Here is a 20,868-nt window from a genome sequence, read left to right as displayed (position 1 = left end):
CTTGTCTCACCATTTGGAAGGCATTTTAGCGCTGTTTGCATTGGTTGTCTTGCACTGACTGCACACATAAGTGCGCATGAAGTGTCCATGCAAACTTCGCACCACTTGCGGTTTACCAGGTTGCCTGTGCTATGGCCGGCTGTCCAATGAGAATTGGTCCAACTACAGTGCACTTAAAATCTATTTTTGTTGGATTACTGTTATTGTTGAAAGGGATTATTATAAAAGTGCTGCCTGTTAACAATTATGTCGCTATCATGACACTTTACGCCAGCAGTTAAGTAGTTGCAGTATTTGTTTGCATGCTCTTTGGTTAGACACAGCGTCACCGGCTGTTGCTACCAGCGTTGTTCCTGTCCTGCACCCCTTTGGCTACCCAGTAGACCGTAAGAAGTTTGAAAACATGCTAAAACTCTCTAATTCCCGGATCATAATGCATAGTGGATTTCCGCCCAACGAAGCATTGCAATGAGGTAGCAATGCACAGGTTTCCCACCAGATCAGCATACAAAACAGAAGCACAGGTGGTATGCTATATGGGGCACCAGCATGCATCACAGGTCTGCATGCTCACATGATCGTCATTGTTTACAAGCATGCCTCTTGCATTATGGGGCATTAAGTGCTCTTCGAAATTGAAACCGCAACCACTCGTAGCATATGAGCTTATAACTAAACAATTTTGGCATGCTAGAGCAAACAAATTTCTTTGCCATGATCACTGGGTCAATAGCTACTGACAGTGAAAATAAAATTTGTGATTGATTGATTGATTGATTGATTGATTGATTGATTGATTGATTGATTGATTGATTGATTGATTGATTGATTGATTGATTGATTGACCTAAAGCACAGAGCCCTCCAAAATTTGTGTCAGTACTCCTTTAACTCAAACAAAGGTGATAACTAATTCAGAATTTCTTGCTTCCCAGGGCAGTGCAACATGGCCAAAAATTTCCGATGAGCAGACACTAAAAAAATATTCTGGGGTTTTATGGGCCAAAACCATGATCTAATACAAGGCACACTGTAGTGGGAAACTCCCCATTAATTTTTACTACCAGGGGTTTTAACGTGCACCAAATGCATGGCACACAGGCGTTTTTGCATTTTGCCTCGATTGAAATGCAGCTGCGGTGGCTGAGATTTGATCACGGACCTCATGCTTAGTAGCGCTATGCCACAGTCACTAAGCAACTACGGTGGGTGGTGAGCAGACATAAAGCCTTAATATTGAAAAAGTACCTACGTTTTGTGTATGTTAACAGGGAACATATTGAGTAGATAACAGTGATTCTACTGTTTGTGGCTTTGATATCACAGATGTGGGCATGTGGGAACTTTCTACTCTCTGCTTTGGGTCCCAGAGGTGGCTACTCAATCGTTCTCATAGTAGTAGTACTTTGTTTCATGTATGCATCATAATTTTAAGAAATCATGATTTTGTTTTGGAGCATATTTTGTTCAGCCTCAGATGAATTTGAATTTTGAATGATTCATATACAATTATGCGATTCATAATAGTTAAGTTTACATGAGTTGAAAATAATACCACTACCGCATTACCATTGTCTAGCCAAGACCTACAGCCCTAGTGATGATATCTTGGAAAATAGCGTTGAACTGTAATATGGCACAGCTTTTATTTCAGTTGTTGTTTATTTCCTGACATTGTGATTTTGTGCAATTGACACAATGTGATTTTGGCAGGAGAGTACCCACTTTTTATATTCTCTTTGCTAATAGTAGCACCACTTGAAGAATAAGTTTGTTACAAAAATTAGAGGAGCCTGTGTATGTAAGATGTCACCACCAGTAGTACCACCAATTTCTTGGCAGGATGGTGATAGAAGAAAGGAAGTACATCACAAGCTGACAGCTTGTGATGTTAAAGTACACCAGAGGGTTACCTACTTGGAGCAAGTTAATTCTTACAATTTCATGAAGCAGGCAAAATCATCAACAACAAAGTTGCAGAACAACCCACTGTGATCTAAAAACAGCCAGTTGCTTTTCAGTTTGTGCCTTTCTAAGTTTGCTGCTGGTTGTGTGCTATTAGGTAAATAATCATTTATAGGGTGCATATGTATCTCACAAAGAATCTGTCCTCAAGGCAGACTATTAAAAAATTTGTGCTATTCACCTCCTATTCTCTTCCTTTATTGTGTTTGCGGGATCTTTACAAATGTTTGAGTTCGCAGGTTGGCAGGCATGATGGTTGTATCATTATTAGAGACTGGATTGCATGCATTAAAACACGAAAGAGAATTTTTTTTATGTTCAAACAAAGATGAAACAAAATGGTTTACTTGAACTTTTAGCCTTTTAAAGAAGTTTGAAACCTGTGCTTTGTTTAGTAGCAGGTAGGTACTAGCAGTGCTAGTTATTGTTGCTCTTAGGTGGAAGTCGTTTGACTGTACAGAATAGTGCCCTAAATTGTAAAGTGTGCTCAGTGGTCCATCTTGGATTGCTTGTCTGCCTGAGCATTTGTTGCCAGACAAGCATGCATGCATTATCTCTGGCGTAATTGGTCATTGGAAGGTGAAAGCTGACAGTGCCCATCGGGGCATTAGGATTGTCTTGTGGCCATAGTGATTAGTTGGGCTCAACTATTTGCATATTGAAATTTCACTATTTTATTTAATTTTTTGTTGTCTCTTAAAAACCATTTTAGAAGCCAATCGTTTGTAATAGTATTTAGTCTTTTGCATATGATCACATACTTTTTTATGCCCCAAATTTGCATGATGCCATTGCGAAAGTTAATGTTCTTGTGGCTTCACAGGAACATCAAAAACATTACATCAGCATTCACTTGTTACTCCACTGGCAGCTGAAAACCATGTTAATTTCTGTCCTGCTCTTTAATGTGGTAACACCTGCTTAGAAGTTGTTCTTTAAACATGTGCTTGAAAGGCCGGGCTGTGTTAAAAGATTAGTCGCAAGCTTTGTGGCAACACAAGATAGTATTTCATGTTCTGTCTTGTGGATGAACTTGTGAGGATTTGGCGCACTCTGCCGGTTGTCTCCCTGACCATGTGGTGCCAGATGGATGGACGGACGGACTTTATTAAAAGAATAACCAGAAGAATCGCTAGTGATTGGGCCCCTAGTCCAGGGGTCCGCTGGCTCTTGCCATCTTCTCAGCTCTCTGTATCAGCTTTAGCTGGTCGTTAAAGGCCGAGCTGGACAGCAGTGCCTTCCATTGCTCCCTCGTGGTGTTCGTGTCAGGGTGTTCTATGTTGTATAGTGTGCACTCCCACGTAATGTGGTATAGGGTTGGTGTGGCCTCGCACCACGGGCATTCGTCCCTGTAGGCTGTGAGGTGTACGCGATGTAATATGTGAAGGTTTGTGTAAGTGCCTGTCTGTAGCCTACATCAGGCAGCGGCATCTTCTATTTTTACATTTCGATGGGGTGGTGTATATCACAAGCGACTCCCTCTGTGGTAGTTCAGACAAGCACCACCTCTGGCGCTGTGCAATTGGTCCGCATATGCGAATAGTATTTGCACAAAATTTGTATGCACCTGCCAGGAAATTGGCATCTGGGAATGTGTTTACTGGTAAAAAACACATTCATAACTCAGTAAAGCAGCACCAGCTTTTTCTGTGAAGTGTGTGTGAGCCAAGAAATTAGGTGAACTGGGCATGTTGTCAATGTGGTGAAGGCTGCCACGTCCATGCTGAGCACTTGTGCTTTCGAATAGTTTAGTTTTCACTTGCTTCTCCGAAATTGCGTTCATCTTTGTTGCATAAACATAGTTTTTCTGCACATTACCATGCTACTGCATGACCAGTAGTTGAATGCAGTGCTGTCATGACCTCTAGTTGAGACTATCTCTTCTGCACTGATCGCAAGGGTCTCCTTCACAGCCTCACACCATCTGGATGAACTCACAGTAGTTGGTGTGATGATATTAGTTCATTCCACTTCTGCTATTATTATTTTTTAGGTAATGTCATCGTTGAGCATTTTAACAGATTTAGTAGTTGAAAACCAGATATGTCAAGGAGTGATTTACACGACACACTGGATGCTAGAGAGGTGTAGCATAACATAGGCTTATTAGTGCAGACACTGAAATACCAGAGTGTGTACCCAATAACAGCAGCAGTGTTGGTGATATCTTGTGACATGGTAATCAGCAATAATGTGCTAAAAATATTTTTGCATTGTGCTACTCTTCTCACTGAAGAAAAAACATATACAACATGCTTGTGGTGTTTTTTGTCACTTCAGCTGCATTTAAGCCAACAGCACAGTGCAATAAGACATTTAATTGTAAGTTCTGCTCACTTTTATTAAACACAGTGTTGCTAGAAGTTACCACCAGTGCCACTTAACAGCTTCACCTCCTCTTATTCTGGCATATGTCGGTCTTGATACGTTTACGTCTACTATGCTACAACTATGCTACAACTATTTGTTATGTCTTCATTATGTCGCAATTAACTATTCTTGAAAGTGAATAATCCAGAATGCAGTTCCCATGGAGGAAGGAAAAAAACTGAGGAGAGGTCCCTGCAATCCTAGATGCATTGCAAAAAGTCTGGCGGAGGGTCATGTGTAATTTCAGGCTTTGCTGCTCACATTTTGTCCAACATGACCTGTGTCGGCGACGCTCAAGGCATGGAGGTGGACCTAGCTGGATCAAGGGCAGGATAAAGGAGGAGTTGCCCCATAAGTCTGTGGCAGTTGACCAAGGAGGCTTTACAAAAACTGTCATCAGGGCCCTTCATCAGTCTTTTTTCTTCCTCCATTGTGGTTCCTGTGACCAATTATTATAACAAAGGCCAGATCCCTTAGCAGCGATTTTGACAGCTTGTTGACAAGTGGAAACATCTGCAAGTCACCTATGGCTCTCATTTCAATAGTTTCAGCAATGTTTTATTTATGCACAGAAACCATGATCTGATCATAGGCATGTAGTTGGGGACATGGGCACATTTATTTATCATCTAGTTTGACGTAAACATGATAGGAAAATTTCTTAAGATAAAATCAACCTTGCTGCTAGAACATTCATCAACAGCAATCTGCAGTATATCTTGATCACCTGAGGTTCATTAATGTATGCCTAAATCTAAGCACACAAGCGTTTTTGTATTTTGCTGCATCGAAATGCAGTCGCTATGGCAGGGAATCGAATTTCTGACCTTGTGCTTAGCAGTGCAACGCCATAGCCACTAAGTAATTGCAGCGTGTTAAGAAAAAAAATTCAGTTTTCCTTGCATTGTTTTATTTATTGGATAGCTTCCAGATGGGTAAAAGCGTGACAATGTGTTTAGTTTTCAGAGCAGAATGGTTCAAGTATGCCACATTTATTTTGTAGGCATCATCGAAATTCATGGATTTGTCAAATGCGAAGAGATGCGAGCCATTTCAAGTGGCATGCATCCTGTCCATTTCGGCTACGAAGACCAGAAATGGACAAAATGCGGCCACCTTCAGAATTAGAAAGTTTTGCAGGTAAGCTTTCCTGAAAAAAAAAAGGAAGAAAGAAAAAAGCTTACTCTGCAACTTTTCTTTCTGCCTGTTCTTTATTTTTTTTGTTCTGTGTGCACTGCAAACACCATTAAAAGGCACTTCAAATTTTTTTCCTGCTTGCTGTTGTATCATGTTTGAGGCCACAAATGCCATTTTTCAATAAATAAGTGTTCGGAAGTGACCATTGTAACTCTGTGTAGGGACTAAGCCGTGTCTGCCTATAGGATCATTATTGCGGTTGCATAGATGTATTCATGTTGTTTACATGTCACCTTCTATTGCATTCACATAATGCGAGTATCCTGCTCTGACTTGACGTTAGTCATCTAGTTCGACATAAACCTGATAAGAAAATTTCTTGAGAGAAAATCAACCCTGCTACAAGCACATTCATCGACAGCAGTCTGCAGTATATTGCATAACTGTTCAGCTTGGGGGAGCCCTAAACTGTTGGCGACAAGGTAATTTTATACTGATAACAACAGCATGCTTTTAAGGGAGCACGGTGCCACTAAATCTTTTGGTATCAACCGAGTAGATGCACAATTGGTTGTCTTGAAATGATAGCAGCACTATCTGATGCTGTCTATCAGATAGCAGCATCAAGTGTAGCAGCATGCTTCCTGTCATGTTCTCTTTGCTAAGCATTACTCATCCATGAAAGAAAAAAACATTGGCATTCACCTGGTCTGTGACTTAAACCTACAACAGAAACCCATGTACTTTTGTAGCATTGTGCTACATTCCAGTGGATTGCCTGTGTGTGTGTGTGTGTGTGTGTGTGTGTGTGTGTGCGCGTGCGTGTGTGTGTGTGTGTGTGTGTGTGTGTGCACGCGTGTGTGTGTGCGTATGCATGCGTGTGTGTGTATGTGCATGTGTGTGCATGCGTGTGTGCGTGCGTGCATGCGTGTGTGTGTGTGTGTCATGAACCTTCCCCCACCTTGTGGGCTTCCAAATAACTGATTTGCATTATTCAATGGCCCTACTGTTCAAGCTTTTTTGATTTGATTTCATTTATTTGGTGATATTAGAAATGAGTACATTGAATGGAAACATACAGAAAGAGGTCCCTTAGCTCAAGGCTTATTTGGGACTTCTTGTAACCAGTACATAAGGGATACTGCAGGAGCTTATGGATCATACTGCAGTACAATTTGAACAATGAACAGAGTTGTCGATCAATTCGACTTTGCTCTGCAATCTGCTGGCCTCCTGGTTGGTTCAGAAAGTAGAACGGCCATCTTGGAAAGGCGGTTGTTCCAGGTTTCATTTCCATACCAGGACAAATTTTGAAGGTTTCTTTTTGGGAAATTCGTACGGGTTTCCTTTGTAGCTTTGTGCTACACTCAGGTGAATGACAACGCCTTTTCTTTCATTTAACTTCCTTCATCTTGCAGGCTTCCACAGAAGCGATCTTACATATTTCTTACCCATCATGCCTCACATCTTTTGTATCGGTGATTCTATTTAGCGCCAGTGCTGTTCATTAAAGCCCCTGTTATCTGTGTGTGTATCACTTGATTGTGTTGCTTACTGCTGTAGTATGCAGGAACGTTTTCTTTGTGCATGTGTGTGAGGGGTAACGGAAACAAACTTTTTGTGAACAGAAAGATGAAGTACAAGCACAATGTGCTTTTGTAGGAGGAGCTACTTTTGCATGCTTGTCTTGTTGCTATCATGCCACGTAGTTGATTGCTTTTTATTCTTTTCTACAGACCCGAGGACACACACCTTGACAAGGATACTTGTCGGAAGGAGGGCTTGAACGTACTGTACTACACCAAACAAGGTACAACATATTTTTTCATGTGTTGGTACTTCATATCAGCTTTTTCTTGTGTGCAGAAAACCTTAGAAAACTTGAATCTGTCAAAAACAATTTACAGCTGTTACCATCTGCCTTGGGATTATCATGGTCTTTCCTAAATTATAGTGTTGCACAGTCATGACTGTCTCAAATGAGAATTCTAAATGTTGTTTGTTCTGGGAGTTAGGCCTGAAGAAACAATTTTTCACAGAATTGTAATCAGGAGGTCATATTGTGGTGTGCCATATTCGCATTACGCAAAGAAAAGCACAGAAAATTTTTTCAGCTACCATAATTCGTTGTGTTGGCGGGCACTTGCCATCAGAAATAACTCGTACTGACTGTGTGACTTCGTTTTTTTTTTCCTGTGAAAAAATTGGGAACATACCACTGAAAATTAGCATTGTTTTCAAGTTCGTTTCAGCTTTGACATTTTTCTAATATAACCACATATTACATCATCACGTTCCAATAAATAATGCTTTACTTAAGACGTAGCTAGTTATTGGAGCTACGGATGCATAGCAAGAGCATGCTAAAGAGTGCATGTAAAATCCCTGTTCCCCAACTTGCTTGCAGGTCCCACTCATACTTTTACCTAAAAAGGCAGTGAAAACAGTATAGAAGTGAAAATTACAACTGAGTTTGGACAGCACCAGAGGAAAGCAAGGAGTGGTGGTTGCCTTCCCATAAAATTTCTTGCTGCGGCTCCCCCCTGGACATCTAGAAATGGCAGAATATTGGTAGTGTGTGCAAGCTAAAGCAAGTGCTTATATCAATGTCATGGACACTCATTTTCCAAGTCAGCTTCACTTTGATTGAGCCCTCAAGTGTGAAATATTTGTTCACATAGGTCTTGCAGGATCTTATATTGAAATGTGTATTGCTCAGCTAGATAGGTGTTGAAGATGGACTTTAAACTGCTGAATTGCATTGACCACCTAAAATTAATAGTAAAAAGTTAATTCATGTAACTTTGGTAATTGTGTAAATTACTCCTTATCTATAGGCTGCCCATCTGAATACTTGAATGGTAAATATTAGGGGCATGCGAATACCGAATAGATTTCGAATCGAATATCCAACCGAATCAAGGAAAAGAAAGAGCTGAATATTGAATCAGAGATCAGAAAATTTAAAGGGCCCCTGAAATGGTCCGGACAAATTTTGTAGACGCATAGGGTACAGCTTAAGTAGAACATTCGCACCACAATTTAAGTGAAGCATTACGTATTAATGGAGCTACAAGCGATTACAAGTTACCTTCCTCCCTAGCCATGCTTTTCCTCCTCAACTCGTTCGCCGAGTGATTGGGGCTAAGCTCCACCTTCACTGGTTCTGCTTCATGATGTGATGTCACATCATCCACTTCCGGTTGTTTTGGAGCCCGCCCCCGCCTGTGCAAAACCTCTCCGCTAGCCATCTGGCCGTCGACCCCAAGCGAGAGCTATCGAAGCAGCTTGCGTTGCGATCATTCTGTCATAGCGCCGAATGTGTCTGGTATTGTGGTAATCACACACTAGCTGAACGTTTCGACGGAACGGTGGAGGCATAAACTCAAGCTGATGTAGGAACTTTAGCACAGACGAACGTGAGCTGCCTGATCCTTTTCCACGGTCCAGCCACCCGTTGGCGCAGAGCTTAACCAGCCAAAGAAAGAGCTAGTATTGCTCTAACCAAGTGTAAAACATTTTAAACATTTACAAAAACGTGTTAACGATTACAATACTGTGAAAAATTTACACCAGCAGCAAAGAAGAATTCATTTTGTTACTGCTACAGTCGCTGACTGATTTCCCGGACTCCAAAAATTTGGACATGCCCGATTATTCGGTCAGCTTCGCGGCACCGCCATTCTCCCCATTGACCATAATGTATAACAACTGCCGAATGTTCGGACACCTTGCAACCTCTCGTCTGATTTTTGGGACACTTCTTGAGCCAATTTGATCGAGAGCACCATGCACCGACTCTGACCGGTGCATGGTTCGACTTGCTGAACGCCATTCTTGTTTTGAACGGAGCCTCCTTGCTGCCCCATGAAATGGCGCTACTGGAAATCCCCGCTCATCATCATCGTTTCTGCCTGGTTCGATAGAGTGGCTCTACAGCAGTTCCGATTTCAGCTTAGTAAGCCACGTCAAGACAATCCAGCAGCTGATTTGTTTCTTCACGCACGACTCTGCGAGCAGGCCGCGTTTTTCGTTTGTGCGACTGGTGTCGGCACGGTGGTGTTTGCTTTGTGTGCTGTGTCGAGGTTTCGGTGATCCAACGCGGCATATGTAAACATCGCGTCAAGTGTCTAATGGCGCCAACAGTGCTTGTGCAGACTGCACTGGGGAATGCCGGCAAGCGGGTGCTGGGAGGCCTAAGATTTGTTGCCTTCCGATGTGCTCCCTACTGACGCGGAAAATGTTCTACTGAGACCTGCACAGTGGTTGCACTGCTGTATTGACATGCGCAGAACTCGACGACGGCGAAATCATTCGTCAGGTTTCTGCTGCACCGCCGGACGATGACTCTTAGTCGGAAGATGACGCACCATGTGCTACGCTGCCGTCGCATGTGGAGCGTGTACAAGCAGTGACTGCTTTCAGCCGCCTATAGTGACCGTACGACCCTCTCCGAGATTCAGGCTTATCTGATTGCGCGTAAACGGAACAGCGTGCAACGGCGCATTCACGGTTTCTTCAAGCCGACTGCCGAGCCCGAATAAGTGCGTGGAAATAAAAGATTTAATTTTTTTTTTCTTAATCTGCTTTTCCGGACACCTGTTTATTCGGACATTTCCGCAGTCCCCGTGAGGTCCGAATAAACGGTCGGCGACTGTACTGTGTGTGGTTGAGCTCTATGCCACCAGGTGGCTGTACCGTGCAGACCATTCACATTTGCGCTTCTGCTCATCCCATGAAACAACACGCAAGGGGACATGGCCAGGCCCTGTCTCCTTGCGCTTGCGTTTACCCTAATACCGGACTTGCGAAATGCTATTGCGTTAGTAATCTTCCAATGCAAAGTGATGGCCACAATCACGCAAATCCTGGCGCCGATCGGATAGCGTCAGTCCGATGTGCTGCAGTCAGTTCGCTTGTCTACTGGCTTGCAGAGGGACACGATGTCGCAGCTTAACATATTGCCAGTCGCTACATTTGCAGTCCACAATGCAGCAAAGTCGAATCATAGCACTCGCGAAAAGACAGACTGACACTGACAGCAGAGCTCTCGTCATAGACAGAGCACATTGTAATACAAGCAGATGACACTTGTGTGCCGGAAGTGCTTAAGTGTACTGAAAAATTGTTCTTGTGCATTCTCTTTATGTTACCTTCTTTTTATAAAAACAAATTAACTAACATTCCAACTGTTACGAACATCATTTGTTTACCATAAAGTTGGAAAAATTATCGATCACGCGCCTTGATCAGCCAATCAGATAGCTCGCCCCACTGACGTCACGTGAGTGATTCCCGCCATATGGGTAGGGGCGGCTTAAAATTCCGCCGAGCAGTGTGCTTGCGATTGGCGGCGATGTGCATTTTTAAAACCTTATAATAAATTACACGCTTTACGCGGAGAACTTAGATGTGTCAATTAATGATCAGAAGGACCTACTCTAACGACTCCGTATGTTTGTAGAAAATCGTGAAAATCGTTTCAGGGTCCCTTTAACACAAACTTTTATGCTTCCCAATTTTGTGCAAGAAACACAATGCTCTAGATGCTCAGGAGGCTAATCACATTATTTAACAAGAAAGTATTGCTTTTTATTTTTCTTCCAGAAAACAGGAGGAAGGGTTATTCTATTTTTGTGGCAGGTGGTTTATGCGTGTTATTGTCAGCTTGTTAAGGCCAATCTGTGTGACAGACAAAAGCCAAGAGTGGGCATCATGTGACTTGGCACTGCTCGGCGTAGTCATCGGTGACTACGGTAAAGAATTCTCAAAGGGGAAGGCCCATGGCAAGTTCACGTGATCCTGCCCCCCCCCCCCCATTTTTTTCATCTGCATCCACCTGCCATCTGTGAATGCATCTGCAGCTGGGGGACAGGACGTTGTTATATGATATTTTCGAGCCCACCATGTAAATCCAAAGCTAGTCTTGTAATGGGTTGCTCGAAGCTATGAACAGAGACCGTTGTGCGCCTACAAGCGCGGCATTCGAAATGAGGGGCCACCATACGGTATTTTACAAAGATGGTGGGCATGAACGTGCAACGGTCATCCCCTGCAGTTGCTTCCATTGGTGAGATGCTTTGTCAGCTTTCTGAGGGTCGTATGAGCACTGTGAATAGATCTCCATTGATTCGATAATCGTAACATTAGTCGCCGACACCTTATGACGCAGCTCCGATTAGACCTCACGGGCCTAATCCCGTGATGATGGGATAACGGCTGCAAACTGTCGTGGAAAGCTTGCAACTAATATGTTCCTACGGGGGGGCTCAACAGTGATCGGTCGCGAGCTCACGCATGCAGTTTAGATTGATGGCCGTTGAAGAGACGTTCGGGTGAGCGGTGAACCAGCCACGGCAACTACTGTGAACATGTGTGCCAAGTTTGTATGTGGGTAAAAAGCTCTGAATTGCATGAATCTGCATGCGTGAACTCTGAACTCACATATTTGATCCAATCAGCCTGCCTTCTGGCAGCTAATTAACCTGGCCTTGGCACATGCTTTCATGCTTTCCACACACGCTGCTTTTGTTTCCTCTGTTCACGTAGCGTTAATCGTTTAGATCAGACCAGTCGACCTGGTCGAACCTTGTACCCATAAAGATTGCGCTATGAGAACGCTGCACACGTTAAGGCACCGACCATGGCCAGGTCATTCACCGAAGGTACCAATTAATATCCGAAAGATAGAATTGTTTGCACGTTCACTATTTAATTCCAAGTTGAATATTCATGTATTCGCACACCCCTAGTAAATATAAAGCTTTGAAGATTTCTATTACCTTATTATAAAGTATTTTTTGCAGCTAAAGAAAACATTGTGTGTGTGTGTGTGTGTGTGTGTGTGTGTGTGTGTGTGTGTGTGTGTGTGTGTGTGTGTGTGTGTGTGTGTGTGTGTGTGTGTGTGTGTGTGTGTGTGTACGTTTGCGTGTGCGTGTTGTGCGTGTCTCGTCGTGTGAACAGGACTTGGCTGGTGTTCCTCGTGACATTAGCGAATATCTACAGGTGGGTCTCTCTCTCTTTGTTAGAACTGCATAGTTCATTTGAGTAACCCAGAGCCCACTCAGCTAGTGCTGAGGGCTGATGCCAAGTTGTGTAGCAAGTATTCAGTTGTGCCACCAGAGCTGTTAATTAAGCTTCAGAGTGAGAATTAACTGTTATCCTCGCCTAGCTACCAGAACATTGGAGTTCTGGAAGTATAGTATATGTCCTGCTACATGGCTGTATATTATCTTTAGTCAAAACTAAAATAAGCTCTAAGGTTTTATTATTCTTAATCAAGGGAGCATTATTATTGTTTGAGCACACGTCAGAACAGAGGTTGCAGTTCTAAAATGAAATTTTTTTTTTTCACTTTCAAAGCACGCCTGTGCTTTAGAGACACTGTTTCACATGGTAATGGTTTCAATAATAAGACTTGGTAGAACTTGTTACCTGGCACAATATGCCAGGTAACATAGCAAGCGAGCTTAGAGGACTTTCATGGGCCAGGACCGAGCTTTCAGTTTTAAAAAATTTGCTGTGGGCCTGGTTGGGTGCATACTTCACATAACAGTAAGAAATAAGGGAACACAGAACTGTGGCAGCCGTGACAAAAGAACCACTACAAGCAGGTGTATTGATGAAAAATTGACGTAAAATATGCTCACTACATTTGAAACATTTAAGGTGAGAGGATCTGGCTATGCAATGTCGTTCGAATTATGCTGAAGCCTAGAATATCTTGTGGTTGAAAAGCGTCAATGAAATTTGCTGAGAAGTTGATGTTGGCCAATGCTTGTGCAGAAAAAACAGTTGGAAATTTGTTCCTTGTGGTTCAGGCTTAATGGATCCCATACATTGAACTGATACTCCAGTGTCTAACATGCCCTTTTAAGTTATGCTGGGAGCTTTTCATGTTTTATTGTATTAAGTTATGTAGTCTAGCAGCTCTTCACTACAACATTGTACATTCTGGGACCAATTGGAATAATTCCCCTAAACAGAGTTGTTCTGCTAGGTAATATGGCAAATATCAACAAGCAGTTCTGATTTTAGGTTGGACAAACCACCTAAACGGTATCTCTGATATATTTTGTGGTGTTGTATTTGTTGTCATCAATTTTCTTGTTTTATTTGATGTAAAAGTAGAGTTGATGTATCTGAGTCAGCTCATCTGGCTTTGCAGTTTGTTAATTGTAGAAATTTGTTTTCATCTCTAGCCAGTTAGGATATGCAAAAATTTCAAGCTTGGCATGGGATCACGACATTATTTTTGTGCACTAAGGACAGTGTCAGTATAACCTCTGAAAGCAGTTTGTACAGCAAGTTTATTTGTGCATCGTACTCTGTTTTTTGTTGTTTTGCAGAAGCAGACATATACTTGCATGATGTCTGTGGCAAGGCCCAGGTTGTCTTTTCAAAATACCAGCAGCATGACTACCCAGGAATTTGGTCTGTCGGTGATGTCTTCGTTTTTTCAAAGGTCTGACATGCAAAATACTTGCTTCACCTTGGCTACCATATGACTAGAATACAGGCACTCCTTTTTCTACAAATTTAAAAATATCATACTAGAGGTGGGTACTTAGAATAAAATCATTTGATTAGGATAGCCTATAAGTGTGTGATGCTGAATTTCATGTTAACATGGTGCTCCACACAACAGTAAGGAGTTACTTTGAAATTGCACCATAGATTGTAGTTTTCAGTAGTAGTGTGTGCTGGGGGGTGGGGTGGGGGGGGGGACGCATGTACAGTCTGTAATATGTAACCAAGTGGTAAAAATATTACTCTGTATTCAGTTCTCATAAGCTGAATATATTGACTCGTGTAGTATATTGGCTGGATGCAACAGGGCACTGAAAACAAAAGGCTCTTCACATAAAACTGTGAGTCAAATGGCTTGTAATAGCAAGTTGAGCTCCCCCTTGCACACTGTGTCTTATGTGATCTCTCCTGCACAACCATGCTTACTTTTTCTCATGAAACACTGCCTCTGCTGAGTTGCATAGTGTCGAATTTGAGCAGATACTACATACTTTGGTGAAACCTGTAGATTTGAAAAGTGCTCGACAACAAAGGACAGGACACACAGGGGAGCGCAAAGCCAGGAGGCCAGTTAGCCAATATACGTATGAGGAATAGTTTCCTGATGAGACACACTGAGGAAGTGAGGGAGTTCCACTCCCCACATCGAGATACCGTGCAAACGTTTGTCCATGCCAGAGATTTGTGGGTACGATTCCTCAAATGGAAGTGCATCAATTAATCGTGTTCACCTATGCCAGTGCCTTGCACCAAAGCTAACGGGGAACAGTACCGACATGCACACAGTCAGTTTATGACCTCTGACTTCCCACAGCCCAAGAGGAGGGGACTGTTGCTCTCACTCCATCGTTATTGACATCATTCTGAGCATTCACTGTAGCTGCGCAACTATGACATCAACTTCCACTGTCGATACACAACAGTCTTGCAGGGAAAACAAACGTCATGATATGTGATAGTTGAGCATACCCAACAAGCTAGTGTGCACTTGGTGAATGACAGTATAGTTGTGTTCATTCTATCCTGAAGAGACCAACAAAACTGGTCGAATTTTCTGGCAGATTGAATGAAACATAAGATATAAAAAGCGCCAAAACACACTGTCGATTCACTTGGCAGTATTAGCCTTAAGGTTAGCTTTGCCGCAAGACAGTTATGTTATGCAGTGAAGCATACAAATTGGAGGGGGAAGGTGCCACTGTTACGGGACATAGCACAAGTTCCTTAATTTACACACCCACATGCACCCTCACATGCATGAGACTGAGGTGCCTCATTTGTCTCCAGTTCGTTGATCCTGCAGAAAGACATAGCCTAGTCCATAGGAGCTGGCATCTGCAGACACTGATGTTAGAAATCCTGTGCTGTACCGAGCCACGCATGAATTTGAAGCAGTAATTTTTTTTCAGGGAGTCAAGGGTTTAGCAGTGTCCCATGTCCAGACAGTATCTTTGTTCAGTAGCAGTCTGAGAGGCGCATGGCAACGAACAAATTTGGCAACAAGCGTCCAGCATGGTTGAGCATTCCTAATAATTCCTTACACTTGCCGAGTCTGTTGGAGGCTGCTCGCTTGGGATAGCAGTTACCTTGTCTGGGTCAGGTGCGATGCCACTGGAGCTGACGACGACGCTGAGAAACTTGAACAATGAGATGCTGAAGTAATGCTTCAAAGCATTCTAGGTAACCACCTGGTTGAGCTTGGTCAGGTTGACACATAGGCAGTATCCTCCTACTGCTTTTGGAACCACTATGATGCTTTCGCACCATGGTGTGGGCTTTTAAAATCGACAGATGACACCTTCCTTCTCTAGTGTCTCCAGTTTGTCTTTCATCAGCCCCCTGAGTGGAATGGGTATTCACCTTGTGACCGTTAGTGAAAAGGGCATGGTTCCAGGCTGCGTGTGGATGTTGTACTCTTTTGGCATCATATGTAGTCCTGTGAACAGCAGCATTGCAACTGGAAGGGGCAGCACTGGCGCCTGCTACAGAGTCATCAGAGTGGGCTATCCTGAGCATGACTATCACACCATAGCCCAAGAGTGGCATGTCAACACCGTTGACGAAGCACAGTTCTTGTTTGAAGGAGCGACCTTGCCAAGACAAGGTTGCAAAGAACGTACCAAGCCAGTTCAGCTAACGGTGGCCCAGATCGATAAGCTGTTCTCTGGTGGCTTGGTCGAGCAAGTTAGGACATCCTGAAAACAAGCGGGACACAACTGGAATACCCGAGTCTGTTTTGACGTGAAGAAGGTAGCCATTAACCTGTACTAAGACGGGCTAGCCTTGTTCTTGTAACGACTTGATGGATAGCAGCTGGATGTAACTGAGGCTCCTCATCCCAAAGTGACACACCGATGCAAAATGTCACCGTTTTCCTCAAAAGTTGCAGGTCGCTCTTGTGGGGATCTGGGGAATTCGACATGCCACTGCGCGGGCGCATTTCACCTGTTTCTGCAATCCCTATGCCTCACTCCCTCCTTGCTCTTAACCAGTTGTCAGCGGTGGTGCTCCACTCATGATGGTGCGCGGTGAGGGCGGAGCAGCGACGTCACGAAGCGGCCCCTGGTGGCTATTCTCGTGGCGTTAGCATGCTTCTCTCTGTATGTGCATGTTTCCTCTTGTCCGCCAATACCTTTGTGACTAGGACTGAGCTCACACATGGTGGCTTTGCTCGTGCGGGGAGTGCGTACCTCGTGTTGATCCTGTCCAGATGCTGAGCCGAAGAACGGGTGCCTAGTGCTCGCGCGAGGTCGTACCACCCCGAGCCGCACTTGTCGGAGGCCCAAGTCTGAGGAGATTGCCCGAGCTCTTGCGAGTTGACCCATTGGTTATCGCGAGAGCAAGTAGCATAGCCACCGTGACTTTTCCTATGGCGTGTCCCAGCTTGAGCCTGTGCTCTCGCAGCGACGTGCTATAGGTGCCCTTGACTGTATTTTTCGCCTTTGGTGCGGGACCCCTTTGGTTCTGCGCCGCCCCGGGAGCGGGCGTTCGTGCAGTGTTGGGTGCCGTCAGATACAATGAACGGTTTCCGTCAACTCGGGGAAGTACTGTGTTCTTGTGTGCGTCGCTCGGTAGCCCCTTGCAGCCTGAGCTCGCATGCAGCGGCGCTAGAGGCTGATGGCTGACGTGGCCCTGTGGCTCGCTAAGCTCAAACCCGTGATGCTCGATACTCCTGTGAGACCTGAAGACCCCACAATCTTCAAGTAGGACAGATGGAGTGTGAATGCTATTTGTTACCGCAGTAACTGCACGAACCTTTTGGTTTGCTTCAAGACTGGTCGCAGTGCTCTGCTTCTGGAAGTTTGCGAAACCATAATACGGCCGTTGCCTTGCTTTGCTTTTGCAACACGGTGTCAACATGGACGGAGCCCCGCTGTGAGTTTTCATCCTGCAGTTTTTTTCTCGTTTTCGACGTCTTCATGTTGTCTAGCTTGAATGAGCACGTCCTGGAGCCTCACTTTTGGGTCTTGACAAAGCTGGTCCGACAAGTAAGTGCTTGAGCAGGCCCACGATGAACTGATTGTGTCTGAGGTGTTCTTTCGACTCTTCTGAGGAGCATTTTCACTTTTTTGTCATGTTCCGAAGCATTGTATAGGAGTCCACCGTGTTGCCAGGCATCTGTGTACGTCGACAGGAATGGCTAGTTTCATATACTTTGTTGACCAAATGCATGAAGTGGCCCATGCATGCCTCCGTGATGGCTTTAAAGGAGCGGTAGGCCTCGGCATCCTTCATGAGCAAAGCAAGAATGGCTTGTGCTTGAGTACCTATAGTACAAGAGTGTGCAAACCTTGGTCTCCTTGAAAGCGGTGGTAAGGCCCGACACAAACACATAGGCCTCGCCTTGGAGTAGCCATGCTGGCCACTGTCTTGGGTCATTGAATGTGAAGGGTGGTGGAGAGTTATGCTAGCAATTACCGACTATGTTGCAGACGACTCAGTGTACGACATGCTGACACCATAAAGGAGTGTTATTTGGAGAGTGGTCCCCCGACTTTATTTTCATTGCGCAATATATGTACATTTAGAGGGTGCCACCATCAAGTCATTGGGGCCATGTCTCTTGCACCCTATACAGCTTCAGACAAAATGACGTGAACCAGTGTAAGCTGTAATTATCGCTTACAAGTAAAATTTTATGGGATTACGAGACTTTAAACAAAAGGCTTGACAAACCAAAACATTTGAGTACAGCTTTTTATTGCAAGTAAAAGTCAGCCGTCGATACATATTTTTATTCAACCTTTCTTCTGGATGCAATGAAAAGTTTTGCAAAACACCGTGCTGGCTGCATGGGAGAGCAGATTCGTTAAGACCCAAACATCAGTGCATACAGTTGGAACTGGTGGAACAAACATTTCTTCTTGAGGTGGTGTTTTAGCTTGTGCTATTATATTCAGATGTTCGCTTTTGACGAGCCATTACCATCTCTACTGCCAAAGGAAGGGCCTCCTCTTTGATCTCTTTGTGCAAAAGAGAGAGAGAGAGAGAAGGCGTTAGTATGCAGAGGGCCTTTCCAATGAATGTGCATTCCATTTTTTTCCACTACCACTGCTATCTCTTGTGACATATGCTCATTTTCTTAAACTTTGCATGTTCACTTTCTTGTTTACTGCCATAATAGTATAATATTGAGAAACAAACCTGGCATCAAAATGATAATATTAAAATTTAGACAAAATCTGCAAAGTGAGGTTGTGTGCATATGAAATTGGAGTTGCAAAGTGACCGTTACTGACTTTAGTCTTTGCACATGTACACATGTTCACCTGTACAATTGTGCACCCATCTGCAAAAGAATGAGTAAAGGCCTTTACTTTTTCTGTGAATGGGTGTACATGACTGCACACGGGTTCAGCCATTTCTTTTGGGGAGTGGTGGGGGAGGTAGAGGTTTATGTAATAATGTAAGTAAAAGAAAATCAAGACAAATTTTCTGATTTCGTATGAAATCGAGTCCTCATTTTAATGTTTCACATTGTGTGGGGGGCACAGCAAAAGACCACTAACTGGCTTAGTCAAAGCCATGCCCTCTTCCCAAAGCAAGATTTAGTATTGGTAACAACAGAATGACACAGCATCTGTATACAAATTAAAATGTGTGCATTGTATTGCACCGAAATACATACGTAGCATGTTTACTTGGTATACATAGTCAAGGACTGTATTTTTTTTTTTTTAAAGGAAGAAGCAGAGACAGCACTACTTAACACCAAGCATCATTGCACATGCTGACATCAATGAATGCCATGTACTGTATTTCTTACAATGCCATCTATAGGGTTAAAATTCTTCTGGCGTTCCTAGTGCTGCATATAGTGTAAATGGGGCCAAAGCATTTGCTGTGATGCACGGACCCCGAAAAACAAAATATGTTGTGCATTGTATCATACCTAAGTGATTTAGCAGATGTACCTTGTTAAGGTGCTATAGTACTGTGTTACTCGATGGGGCTTGTGTCATTCAATCTGTGGGACAGATCCTGAAATTTTGTGTTTCTTATTTCATATCAGATGTATGACAGAAGCACTAGGAAGTTCTTTGATGTCCCACCCCAAGATCAGCTCCTCGGACGAGAGGTGAGAATGTGTGAAAGCTTACACTTCTTGAACTCTAGGAGCTCTGCCATCTTGCACTCTGCTTTCCGTTTAAAAAAATTTAAGAAATTTAAGCTTGTTCCTTCAAACAACTGTGCAAAATTAAGCTTTTGAAGGTGTGCTTTGTCACAGAGTGCCTTGAATGTGATGGGGCACAATATCTCGTGAGATAGCATATGACCCTTTTTGAAACATCACCTTACGTGGAAGCAGCAGTTATGTTGGTATCAGCAGCTTTCCATTTTCTCCAAGTCGTCGAGAGCAGGGTTAGGTGTCCGAATAAATAATAAAAATAACACCAGTAACAATAATCAATCAGTCAATCAATAATCAACTATTTATTCGTTTACCATGCCCAGAAACAACCCTAAGGTCCGAGCACTGGTGCACACATACATAAAAAAAACATTGCAGTGCAAAACAAGTGAAAAAGAAAGAAAGCAATGAATAAAAAAGAACACTTAGATAAATAAGAGTTGTTCATAAAATGAGTGCACATAAAGAAGAGCGTACACAATAAATAAAAAGAACAATCATGAAAATAAGAGTGTACATAAAAAGACTATACATAAAGAGCATGTGCATAAAACAGTTATGAAAGGAAGAGTTCACACAAAACTAAGCACAAGATAAATATAAAAAAAAAAAGGAGAAGAAAGGCAATTGAGCAATGTGTAAAACCATGAAACAACAACAAAAAGCTTAGAAAAGAGCAATGACGGCGAGTTATGAAAAATAATCGAGATCATGAAAATAAGTGTTATAACGACTCAGTAATCTATAGGCAGTTGAGTGTCGGTGATAAACGGCAGGAACATAAAAAGGTCTATCTTCTCTGGTGATCTTGCACGAAGTGCAACACATGATACAACTGAGGAGTTGGGGGAGGTTAGGATACCATGAAGGAGTTTGAAAAGAAACAGAAGGTCAGCATGATTACATCGGCAGCAAAGGCCAATGACAATAATCCAACAGTGCTAGAACAAGGTCCAGTCTCCATGTTATCAAAGCAGTGATGATATATGCCCAGAAACTTTTTTCTAAGCCGGATCTCTAATGTCACTATTGGATCTATAAATGTCATTCCAGACTACAGATGCATATTCGAGTTCAGGAAGACAGATTTCTGCGTTCAATTTGCAGAACAGTGCAGGCAAATTGAATTCTCTCAATAGTCTGCAAACAGAGCCAAGAGCGCATACCCTGCATTGCAATGTATTTAATGCGAGCATAAAAGTGTAAGGTTGTTTTAAAAAGTACACCGATATCATT

The 20,868-nt window shown here is 43.2% G+C and overlaps 1 protein-coding gene across 9 annotated transcripts in view; it reads left to right on the top strand.

Moving 5' to 3' along the window:
* The window catches only part of LOC142572753 (DNA (cytosine-5)-methyltransferase PliMCI-like), a 181,572-nt gene that overhangs the window by 107,516 nt on the left and 53,188 nt on the right, over window positions 1-20,868 (top strand). For all 9 annotated transcript variants that reach the window (XM_075682082.1, XM_075682077.1, XM_075682076.1 and 6 more), the window contains 4 exons: window positions 5,338-5,474; window positions 7,208-7,281; window positions 13,820-13,935; window positions 19,513-19,578. In XM_075682082.1, coding sequence (XP_075538197.1) covers window positions 5,338-5,474; window positions 7,208-7,281; window positions 13,820-13,935; window positions 19,513-19,578 — 393 coding nt within the window. The remainder of the gene's footprint in view (window positions 1-5,337; window positions 5,475-7,207; window positions 7,282-13,819; window positions 13,936-19,512; window positions 19,579-20,868) is intronic.

Source organism: Dermacentor variabilis, chromosome 2 (assembly GCF_050947875.1).
Source record: "Dermacentor variabilis isolate Ectoservices chromosome 2, ASM5094787v1, whole genome shotgun sequence".
NCBI classification, from domain to species: domain Eukaryota; kingdom Metazoa; phylum Arthropoda; class Arachnida; order Ixodida; family Ixodidae; genus Dermacentor; species Dermacentor variabilis.
This window is presented reverse-complemented; position numbering and strand designations above follow the sequence as displayed.